Below are 12787 nucleotides of genomic sequence, written 5' to 3' on the forward strand. Positions count from 1 at the left end.
ATGGTCTTATCTTTTTCTCCCCAGTGGCATAATGATGACCAGCTTAGTTTTATCTTTTTTAAACAAACTTGTAATAAAAGGCCAGAAGCCCAATAGAAATGACTAAATTCTGCTTTCTTTTTCTCTCTCATTACCAACGTCATCTCTTGCGTGCTTCAGTACTTTTTGAACATTAACTTTTCTGAAAGGTTCCTGCAGCTTTTGGATACTATCTTAAATTAGAGTTGTTTTTTCCTCCTGTTACCTGTAAATATCCTTTTCAGTATTTTCAGAACATAGATCCATGCTAGTCTTTTAAAGTTCTTTCCCTTTTCCTTGTGGAGATTGTGGTTGTGTTCAATACAGTATCTTGTTTCACATTCCATTCAAAATTGGAATTCATTAAAATCTGCTTTTCTGTACCAGAGTATGCAAGCCTGACTTGTCTCCAAAACTCCTCTGGATATATATCACAAATTCAAGAGAAAATGTGTTCAATTTCCTCCAAGGAAAGTTTTCTTCAGTTCAATAAATTATTATTATTGGGGGTGGGGTACAAAATATTAGACTCCCTTGTTCTTTTAAATACATTCTGCCAAATGATCAGGCTGCAAATTGGGCAACACCCATCAATTTGACAAAACATTTTTCTTAAGGAAGTTCTGAGATTTCTTCAGCCCACCAGGGCCCCAAGTGTTGTTTTTTAAAATAATGGTCATGGTTTTTAAAATTTGGGAGCACTTTCAACTTGTAGACCTATAACATTCCATGCTGAGCAAATAAGTATAAAACAGGTCATAGAAATGTAGCATGTGTAAAAAGGTATGTGAAATAAGATTAAAAGTAAATGATATTTACCCAATATTGGACCCACATCAACAGCACTTTCTCTTGCTAGTATGAAGTAATCTTCTGTACATGTTCAGTGATATGGTTTGCCCAAGTGACTATTAATACTCCTCTAGGGGAGCTTGGGACCAGTGATTTTATATCACATTTTTTCATGTACTTGTTTGTACCAGAGAGGTCCTCTCCCTTACAAATTGTTATTTATTCCAATATATTCCTTTTGGAGAGTTACAACTGTTTAATCAAGAAACATATTATTTCTGATCCATTGCTGAATTACAACTTTTTTCTTCAGCCCTTTTGGTTTTCCTAATGTTAACTAATATTATAATAATTGAGTATGAATTATGCTGTGTTTCGGTATGGGCTTACTCCAAAACAAGCATGTTTGATGTATGCTTCAGGTATTCTGTTGGTTTTTAGGAGGACATTTTATCTTTTAGGATGAGACCTACTTGGTTCAAGGAGCAATCCACATTTTCCAAATACCACCATACTTAAGCACCATTGTTCTGTGACTTATTCTCATACTCTCATTTTGCCAGATACATAAAGAAAGGAGCAAAGCAAGCGAGACAAAGTCCAAGGTCTTGCATATATTGGGTTGAAGGAAGAAATTTTCCCTTTTTAAAGTTGTTCAAGTATTTCAAGTGTTCCTATGGTGTTACAAATCTATGGATCAAATATGCTATACCCACCCAAATTGCAGTTGATAGAACTATATTTATCCTGGATTTGGCTTATTAGATAAGTCAACCAAGTTGCATAAAACAGCTGAAAGCTTGCTTATTTTTAATATAATGAATTTCATCTAGAAACCTACTTTACAAAGTAACTCCAATTTAGAACAAAGAAAACATTTTATTTTAAAAATATTTAACTGTCTAATACATTACACTTCAACAATATTTATAATAAAGGATCTTACAAGAAACAACTTTGTTATATTAGTATAAGAAATATTCCTTATCCACATAGGGACGATCTCTGTAGTGTAAAAACACCATATAGCTGAAATGACATTTGCATATAAAAGCTACCAGTGATGCTAGTGCTTAATTTGCACAGTGATATTTTTTTTAAAAAAAGTCAACACAAAAACAATACCCAAAATATACAATTAATGCAAGCTATACACAGCTAACAAAAATGATAGGAACACCATTGCAAATTCGTCTCCACTTGGTCAGAAAGTACACATGGGAGAAGTATGACTCTTCTCTGATATGGCTTATCAAATTAAAACACCAAAGCAATTCAGCAAGCTTCACAGATTGGAGAACTCCCCCAATAATGCACTTTGATATATTCTGTTGTCAAAGCTTATGGGCAGCATCTATAAGGGCCACGGCAAGTCACTAAAATCAACTGGGCCACCAAGCCCTGCGTCTGCTTCCAAAAGGCTCATTATAACTGCCATTGCTGCTTCATCATTGCTGGGGCTGCTGGATCCTTGGTCATTGTCAATCATATCAATGCCTATATGTGAGTTTTCCCCTGGAAAGAGAATAGGAAAAATTAAATGTTACAGAAATTCTATTTCTATCTTATTTGATAGCTGACTATATCTCTTTCAAATGTATAATGAAATGAAACATCCATATAGTATTGTGTAACTGACTACATTCTAATATAAATAATTAAAATTAGGATAAAATACTGCTAGTTAATGTTTAGACTTTAAGAATTTTCCAGGGGATGAGTTAGATTAAAATTGAAAAAAATAACCTATTTATATTAAGATATAGTAGATATCAATTTAAAATAGTCTATATTGGAATATTTAAGATATTAATTTTACATCTTACCATAGTAACTTGGAAAATTAATAGTATGCTACCAAAGGTGTGGAATTTCTTTTAAGAAACAATGTTGGAACTAAACTTAAAACATCGTCCAACAAAACAATCCTCCAAAACTCAAGGGCTTTGTTAATACAATATTGCATTCTACAATATGCTCATATTTTAATTTTAAATATCTTTTCTTAGAAATTCTATTCATTCAATGGCAAGATTCACCCTTAAGGATGTCACCTCTATACAATGAAAGGGCTCTACTTCTGTGCGCTGCTAAGGAGAGTCCAAGCATGGGATAAATTTGATCGGTTGCCAAGGGACTAATTATTTTTAGATTGAAGCAGGCCCTTTCTGCTCCACTGATTCTTAACGTGTCAGTTTTCAAAACTCAGTTGGCAGGAGGGAAATACTTTTTTCTACAAGTATTTCAGCTATTTTGAGCAAAATGACTGGATTTCTGCCTGGAATCTCACTTTCCTTGATTTTGGTATTGAATTTAAGTACAGTGGTACCTCTACTTACGAACTTAATTCATTTCGTGACCAGGTTCTTAAATAGAAAAGTTTGAAAGAAGCAATGTAAAAGCAAATAATGTGTATGATTGGGGAAAGTACAGGGAGGGTGGAGGCCCTGTTACCTTCCAGGAGATTCCTAGAGAGGCCCCACGAAGGCTTCTCCCTGCCTTTTTTGGTTACAGTTTCGGAGGCTCGGGTTTGTAAGTGGAAAATGGTTCTTGAGAAGAAGCAAAAAAATTTTGAACACCCAGTTCTTATCTAGAAAAGTTCGTAAGTAGAGGCGTTTGTAGGTAGAGGTACCACTGTATCTTGTTGCTGCCGGTGTGTGTGCAGATTAGTCAGTAAGCCGACGAGAACCACCACCGTCAAACAGCTGAGGCAGCTAGAGTCCCTGCCCCACAAGGCTATACTCTTATAGCAGAGCAAAATTAGACAGAGGGTGTTTTACACACCTCTACAGCTGCGTCATGTGGGGAGTGCGCTAAAGCGCAGGATTGCCTTCAATTTTACTGTGTGCATGGGAGGCTCTAATTGCAACTAGGAGATTCTTTTTAGTCCTCCATTACTGGCAGCCGTTATTTTGAATGTTGTGATCTACCTATCTGTTACTGAGCAGATTTCATCACAGCTTGCTAAGGCAACCAACCAGACGTTATCCCATGCTTGGACTCTCCCCATAGCACACAAAGAAGACAGTTCAGGTAAGCCAATGCTCCTTTCCTGCTCCTCATTATAATCTTCTGTTTTTCATACATTGGCTTACCAAGAATTGCGTTGTTGTCAGAATATGAATAGACTGGATTGTCTTGTATCTGGCCAGGCAATATACTGGCAGGAGGAATGTCTTGTGTTCCACCATTCAAAATCTGTAAGAAAACGAAAACAAAATAAAAGCTTTATATTCAGCCTATTTTACACATTTGATCTTGCTGGAAGCTATAAAAGTCTAGCATCAAAATTTATAGATTTTCAACAAAATCTATAAATGGTAATGTCAGTATATTTCTATACATCAAATTTCATCTACTGAAACTTCCTCAATTACTGCTATAATTACAATCATTCTAGAGCAGGGGTGTCAAACTCAATGCCATAATGGCAGTGTCACATGACATATCGAGACTTTTTCCCCTTTGCTAAACCTGGCATGGGCATGGACAGTGTGTAACACATCCAGACCATGGGCCAGGAGTTTGACAGCTCTGTTCCAGAGTTTTCTAACTTGGGAACCAAATTTTGGTGAACCTTAGCTATACCCTATGCTTCACAGTTGCTTGTTGTAATACCATACTTCAAAAACAATGCTGTCACCTATATTACACATAACCCAAGTGATGACACTACATTCCAGATGATGCTCTAGGTAGATAAAATGAAATTAGGTATAATTATACCACTTATCAAAATCAAATGTCACTGCATAAGATAGTGTGCCCTGTCTTTTTAATTTCTGGGAAGTAGGAAATCATATCAGGTCTACATTGTTTTAAATGGAAGAATAGATTATTTCTTTGTATGTAATGGCTACACCACACACTTATATATTACTAGATACTGAGAGACCACAAATTTTTCCAAATTTCAATTCACTACGGAGGGGAGCAGAGCTATCACATTCAACCAGCCAAAGAAAGAGAATGAGAATCTGGTAAAGAATGCCAGTTACCTTAACTGCAAAGTAATTGTAAAGTAGGCGGTGGGTATAACAAATAGCATTATCACTAGCCATATTTAGTGAACATATAAGATTGTACATATAGCAATGTAGATTTCACTAGAGGGAGAAAGCTTTATTTTGCTAGTACTGCAGAGAAAAAAAATCTTTAAAGAATTCTGTTTTGTCATTTCTAACTTACAGGATTTATTATTTTGTGGCTGATCTTATCAATTACAGGGAGGTGAGAGGCCAGAAATGAGCACTGTAAACGAATGCAACTTAAAAATGAAATTGTTTTCTGCTTGTTATGATAAGAGAATTGGGGGGGGGGGAGTCATAAAAAGTGTGTGGCGATGTTTTCATCTTGAAAATTTCAGGAGACCATAATTCAATGTACTCCTGGTCCCAATTTTTTAGTTATGGGAGCATTACAACATCCCCATAATCATGTGATCAAAATTCAGACATGGACTCATTTATGATGGTTGCAGTGCTCCGGGTAGGGGTGAAATGCTCCCAGTTTGCTTGTGCCTATCAGTTGTTGGAGACTGGTCGCGAAGGGAGTGCAAGGCGCCACCTAGCAGAAGTCGCCATTTGGGTTCTTTTACCCTCTGCACATGTGCAAAGTGTTCTGCGCATGCGCAGAGGGTAAAAGAACCCAAATGATGGCATCTGGGCGGAGCCTCACGCTTCCTTCACGACTGCCCCTCTGATGACCGATAGGCACGATCAAACTGTGAGCCTTTCACCCCTGGTCACGGGGTCTTGTGATCACCTTTTGTGACCTGCCAAGCAAAAGCAACAGGGAAGCCATATTTACTTAACAACCATGGTTAGTAATTAACAACTGTGGCAAGAAAGGTCATAAAATGAAGCAAAAGTCACTTAACCACTTAGCCGCCCCGAAAAAGGGCAGCTACAAATCTAATAAATTATTATTATTATTATTATTATTATTGACTGTCATGCTTAAGCAACAGAAATTGGGCTCAATTGTAATAATAATAATAATAATAATAATAATAATAATAATAATAATAATAATAATAATAATAACAACAACAACAACAACAACAACAAAACAACAACTGCTGGGCGCAGGGCCAAAGGATCTCAGCAGACATTTGAAAACCATCAGAATTGACAAAATCTCCATCTGTCAATTGCAAAAGGCTGCTTTACTGGGATCCGCAAACATAATTCGCCGCTACATCACGCAGTCCTAGGTGCTTGGGAAGCGCCCGACTGGTGATGAAATACAAAATCCAGCATAGTGATCTCATTTGCTGTGTTGTATTGACATAATAATAATAATAATAATAATAATAATAATAATAATAATAATAATAATAATAATAATAATAAATAATTTATTAGATTTGTATGCCGCCCCTCTCCGCAGACTCGGGGCGGCATACGTTTGAGGGCTACGTGTATTTTGTTGGTTGGTTGGTTTGTGATATTTATATGCCAACTCACTCCAACAAGACTCTGGGCAGCTAACAATAATCAGTTATTAAAACCATATAAAAACAAGAGATATAAAATACATAAAAACTCTAAAAGCCATACATACACACAGTCATTCCTAATCCCAGGCCTGCCGGAAAAGTCAGGTCAGTTTTCCAGAAGATCGGTAAGGTGGGGATAGTATGGATGTCTGGAGGCAGTTGAGTCCAAAAGGTCAGAGCCGCCGGAGAGACGGTCCTTCCTTGTGGCTCTGCCAGCCAATGCACGGGACACGGAGAAGACCAACTCTGTGGGCTCTTATTGGTCACTGTGAGGTAGGAGGCAGTCCCGTAAATAGTCTGGCCCTGAATTGTGTCCTTATCCTTTTTTTTAAAACTGTACACTACCCAAAATCACATTTGGTGAAATGGTTGACCATAGAAATAAAAAAATAAAATGCAGTTGGGTGATGGAAAGTGATAAACTTAATTATATTTGACCTTTCATTTTTACTTTAGATCCCATTTAATGTAGGGATACACTGAGATATATTGGTAAATTTTTGATACAAGTATATACAAGTAGCTGTATATTCACACGTAACCACAGAGCAGTGAGCAATAACTGAAAAACTTATTTTTTAACAATGTTAGGCCCCCTGGTTCATAGGTGTCCTCTATACTAGTGATGGCGAACCTTTTTTCCCTCAGGTGCCGAAAGAGTGTGGGCAGGTGCTATTGTGCATGTGCGAGTGCCCACACCCATAATTCAATGCCTGGGGAGGGCGAAAACAGCTTCCCCCACCTCCCAGAAGCCCATTGGAGGCCAGAAATGGCCTGTTTCCCAACTTCTGGTGGACCCACTAAGTTCATATTTCGACCTCCCCAGGCTCCAAAGGCTTCCCTGGAGCTGGGGGAGGGCAAAAACACTCTCTCTCATCCCTCTGGAGGCTCTCTGGAATCCAAAAACGCACTCCCAGAGCCTCTGTGCAAGCCAAAAATCAGCTGGCCAGCACACACATGCGTATTGGAGCTGAGCTAGGGCAGTGGCTCGCATGCCAACAGATATGGCTCCGCGTGCCGCCTGTGGCACCCATGCCATAGGTTCGCCATCACTGCTCTATACTATAAATATCCATATCCACTGGTTCCACTGAACATTTAATAAGAAACTGATAGATCCACAGCTCCAGTTTTCTGGATGTCTGTCATACAGACTTGAGGCCTTTTTTTAATGATACCCACAATGATAATCAATAGTTACATCTTGTTCCCACCAAGATCCTACCTCAAATGTATTTAATAAGCTTTTCAAATTTGTGCATGAGTACTTGTTATTATAAATCAGTTTAATGGTTCTCAAATTTGTTACCTATTATTGAAGCACTGGTCAATAAGGGAAACATTATTTCTATGATAAGCATTTCTTAGTATAGGAGTACTAGTAGCTTGAATTCTGAAAGTTTCAGTGTTTAAACTCAATGAATGGATTTATACATTCATAGGGCAAAATATACTGTTCAAAAAAAATAAAGGGAACACTTAAACAACACAATATAACTCCAAGCAAATCAAACTTCTGTGAAATCAAACTGTCCACTTAGGAAGCAACACTGATTGACAATCAATTTCATATGTTGTCAGCACATTCAACTTTGTACAGAACAAAGTATTCAATGAGAATATTTCATTCATTCAGATCCAGGATGTGTTCTTGGAGTGTCCCCTTTATTTTTTTCAGCAGTGTATATTCATATTTAAAAATCCTTTAAACAACTTTTTAAAACTCCACTTAGAATTATTATAATAGTTGTTCTGGTTTCAGGCTAATGCAGATAATAATTGGAATAAATGATTGCTCAATGCATATACAGTAATACCTCGTCTTACGAACTTAATTGGTTCCGGGACAAGGTTCATAAGGTGAAATGTTCGTAAGATGAAACAATTAGGAAAATCCAAAACATTAAGGCTTTAAAAAAAAAGCGAAGCAAGGCGAAAAAAACCTCTCTTGAGCTCCATGAGTCTTCCCTCCCGTTTTTGTCCACCCCACTCTGCCCATTTCCCCCACACCTTTCTCCTCTCTTGAGCTCCATGAGACTTTCCCTCTCGTTTTTGTCCACCCCACTCTGCTCATTTTCCCCATGCAGTTTGGAAGGGGGGAGTTTGTCGCTGGGGTTCAAAACAGCGCTGGCAAAAATGAAGGGAATCCCAGGGAGCGAAGCCTTAGGGAAATCCCAGCAATGCAAGAACGGGGCGCTTTTGCTGGCAAGGGAAGTTCGGAGGCGTGGATTCCCAGCTGCTCGGGTTCGTAAGGTGAAAATAGTTCAGAAGAAGAGGCAAAAAAATCTTAAACACTGGGTTCGTATCATGAAAAGTTCATATGAAGAGGGGTTCGTAAGATGAGGTATCACTGTATTTGTAAAAAACACAACATCTTTATTCCTCCTTTTTCTCCCATTCAAGCATCAGCTTTGCATGCAGTGCCTTCTTTTCTCATCTCTATTTTTAGTAGTTAAGTAAATTATCTTGAGAGTAGCATAAAAACATTCCACAAGTCATTCTAAAATTTATGGGCTAATCAGTGCTAGCCAGGAATTATAAAAATGGATATTAAATCACACAATTGGTAGCTTACACTCTGGATCTTGGGACTACAAGATTGAATGAAATCAGCTTCTTCCATTCACACTCAGATGTGAGGTAACTGATTAACCAGTTCCTTACCTTCTAATATCTCTTCCCTGACACCTGTTCTAACCTCCTCTGAGAGCGTCTGAAGTAAGGGTTAATCCACCTCCAGTCATCCTCACTCAAACCTGAATGCATCTCTACATCAATTGCCTCCCTCTCCTCCTCCTCCTCTGCACTAACATTCCTTTCTATCTGTAAATCAGGCCCGTCTGCCAATTCAAAATTGTTCTCCACTTTGGAATCTGAATAATCCACAGGCTGAACGGGATAACACAATAATAGTATGCCAGTCTATCATCTATTTCAACAGATTGCAAATGCTGCAATACACTCATTTTACAGATTTATTACAAGTGTTTGGATTAATTTATATAGTAAAGTCTGATGATTTAGCTTTAAAAAAGAACCTCTTTAAAATTCTATCTCACCTTTTTGCCTCCTGGTGATGAAGTATCTGGGGGAGGTGTGCTGGTCATATTCAATGGGCTAGAACAACAACTTGAAGGGGAAGATCCTCGTATCCTGTTACACCAACAACAGCCAAATTACAAAAGGCATAAAAAAATAAAGTCTTTTTTTTAAGATGACATATTATCAACAACCTCAAAATTATAATCTGAATCTCCATATCCTAAGCACATATCTATGTTTGTTTTGAAGTTTAAACACGATTAAGGAAATCTTTTTAGTAAATTATATTTAAAAAACTGTTCCAATAAATCATAATCTCAGTTCCTAGACTGCAGGGTTCTTCGTCACATTATCTATGGTTGTCCCAAAGGTGCTTTTTCAAGAAGCAACTGAACATTCTGGTTTTTCTTTTTCTTTGAAGACATCTTGCTTCTCATTGAAGAAGCTTCTTCAGATCTGACTGGATGTTGGGGAATAGAAGGAAGGAATAGAAGGCATAAAAGTCCAATTAATTAATTGATAGGTAGGTAGGTAGGTAGGTAGGTAGGTAAGTAGATGGATGGATGGATGGATGGATGGATGGATAGATAGATAGAAAGATAGATAGATAGATAGATAGATAGATAGATAGATAGACAGACAGACAAAATTACTCCTTATAGAAAGCTGTTGCTAAAGGAATGCAAATGACCAGCTATCTGCAAAAAATATAAACCCTTTTATTCCCCACTAGCGCTTGATAAAGCACCTTTGGGATTCCACATATTGTGTTCATTGTGGGACAGACACAGCATTCTTGTCAGGTTTTATGATTTTAAGTGGGTTTTTTTTTAATCTCCTAAGGAGTATGGCTCCCATTTGCTTTTGTACTGTATGTGCCTGGATTTAGCAAAAAGGAAAATAAAATTGGCAGACAAACTTCATTTCCATAAGTTCATTCTATTTTACCTATCTGCGATTACTATGATTTGGAAGACTAAATGGCAGTGATGGTTAACCTTTTTGGCATGTGACGGAACCCAGAAGAGCAGATGGTGACAGCGTGCCCCCTGTGGCACCCGTGCCATAGGTTCATCATCACAGCTATATGCTGACTATGGTTCATCATAATCTTGGAAACCAAATTGGGTTATTTTATTAAACTTCCTTCACAATTACTGCTTATTGTGGATAAACCATACTTCACTGTACAAAGAAACATACAAGCAGTAATGCTTGTTGTGCCTTGAAAGGAAACAGCTGACCAGTCAATTTAGAAATCAATTTATTGGATTTGTACCCCTTGTTTCTGTGAAAGGAAGATGTTAAAAATAGTAATACTTTCCCTAACAAATTAAGAAATATAGACGGTACAGTAGTCCCTCGCTATACCGCGCTTCACCTACTGCGGCTTCACTTCATTGCGGGTTTCTGAGGAAGTCGATCGGCAGATTTAAACAGCCCGCCGAACTCGATCGGCAGGTTTTTCAAAAAAAATAAATAAAAAAATCTAAAATTGTAAATACTGTATTTAAATACTGTATCTAAAATAAATACTGTGTGGGAAGGGTTTATAAACACTTAAAACAATGAAAACTTACCAAACAATTACAATATAAATACTTAAATAAGTACTATCCCCATCGCGGATTTCACCTATCGCGGCCAGGTCTGGAACGTAACACCAGCGATAGGTGAGAGACTACTGTACTTAATAATTTTAAAAGATGAGCTTTTCCTTACCTATGGATCTCCATTATTTCTTCAGCAATCATCCTTCCAATTTTACCCGCACCGGCTCTTGTTCCACCTGGAATACCCGGAACTGTGGGAAGGGCCCTTTTTGGACCACCTTAAAAAGATTTTCAAAAGAAAAAAAGAAAAAAAAGGAAAATGTAAGGGGGGTGGGGGAAAGACACATGCTAATGTATACCTGCAATCTACACATTTATTTTGAATATAGCAGTGATGGTGAACCTTTTTTGGCTTAGGTGCCCACGTAAGGATGTGCCCACCACCATGTCCTCCCGCACATTCACACCACCTCTGTGCTGCCCCTTACTCATGCACACAACCCCCCTCAAGATCCTCGCACATACGCACAGGCCTCACTGAAGCCTTCAGACTCCCGAAGCTGAGGAGGGCGATAAATGGCCAAATGGGCCAACGAGAACTTCGGAAATGGATTTCTGGTTGGCCTCTTGGAGTATTATTTGCCATCCGCAGGTTTCAGGCGACTTCCCTGAGTGTGGAAAATGGCCCAATGGGCAAACCAGAAGTTTGGAAAAATTGACTTTTGGTTTGCCCATTTTTCACTGTCTCCAGGCTTGTGCGAAAAACAGCCCAATGGGAAAACTGGAAGTCTGTTTTTCCAAACTTCCGATTTGCCTGTTGGGCCATTGTTTGCACTCCAGAGACTTCAGGGAAGCCTCCGGAAGCCTCCAGAAGGCGAAAATGGCCTTCCCCAAGACTGAAAATCAGCTGGCCAGTGCACAAATGCACGCTGGAGCTGATATAGGAAAAACCTCATATGCCCTCCAATATGGCTCTGTGTGACACCCGTGGCACGCATGCCATAGGTTTACCATCACAGGAATATAAGTAGTTCTTGACTTACGACCACAATCAAAATTTCCACTGCTAAGCAAGATGTCAAGTGAATTTTGCCAGATTTTATTAACCCTTTTTGCCACAGTAGTTAAGTGAATCTGGCTTCCCCTTTGACTTTGTTTGTCAAGTTGCAAAAGATGATTACATGACCTCAGGACACTGCAACTGTCATAAATGCATGCCAGTTGCCAATTGTTTGAATTTTGATCACATGAGCACCAGGATGCAGCAATGGTTGTAAATGTGAAAAACAATCATAAACCATTCTTTCCAACGCTATTGTAACTTTGAACAGCCACTAAAGAAATAGTTGTAAATTGAGGATTACCTGCACTTGCAACCTACACTTTGCATATCCTTATGAATTCTATCATAATTTATTTTTGTTTCATTTGCTTTCAATCTCATCTTATTTCACTAAACATTAATTTCAATGCAGTAAAGTTGTTCTAACATTACACAAAGAGCAAGGCACTGTATACTTTAATGCCTAAAATGTGATTTTAATATACATGCATTTCATGGTCACTGACTTGCATTACTATGGAAATTAATATTTCCTATTAATCCTGATTCTTGAGAGCTACTGAATGAATTTTTATGTTCTTTCATCATAGGAGAAATATCTTTCAAAACTCAGATTATGTATTTCCAGGGATAAAAGTCCTTCTGCCTGTTGAAAAGAACTAAACTTCTTTTTCTACTTCCTGCTACAACTCTTACGTTAACAATATTCAATTTTTATTAAAGGGCAAAGAAATGAAATATTTTTTTTTAAGCTACCACTTTTCGGTAGGTAGCTCCTAGTGTACTTATGAGAGGTTAAAAAAATTGCCCTGCTTCATA

At 37.9% G+C, this 12787-nt stretch overlaps 1 protein-coding gene across 2 annotated transcripts in view; it reads right to left on the reverse strand.

Annotated features, from left to right (window-relative positions):
* Positions 1-1669: 1669 nt before the first annotated feature.
* BMAL1 (basic helix-loop-helix ARNT like 1) overlaps positions 1670-12787 on the reverse strand; it is a 62128-nt gene continuing 51010 nt past the window's right edge. For both annotated transcript variants that reach the window (XM_070762770.1, XM_070762762.1), the window contains exons 16-19: positions 11075-11183; positions 9370-9463; positions 3906-4008; positions 1670-2325 (exon numbers count right to left, since the gene is read on the reverse strand). In XM_070762770.1, the coding sequence (XP_070618871.1) occupies positions 2165-2325; positions 3906-4008; positions 9370-9463; positions 11075-11183 (467 nt within the window). In that variant the 3' untranslated portion in view covers positions 1670-2164. The remainder of the gene's footprint in view (positions 2326-3905; positions 4009-9369; positions 9464-11074; positions 11184-12787) is intronic.

This window comes from Erythrolamprus reginae, chromosome 1, assembly GCF_031021105.1.
Source record: "Erythrolamprus reginae isolate rEryReg1 chromosome 1, rEryReg1.hap1, whole genome shotgun sequence".
NCBI classification, from domain to species: Eukaryota; Metazoa; Chordata; class Lepidosauria; order Squamata; family Dipsadidae; genus Erythrolamprus; species Erythrolamprus reginae.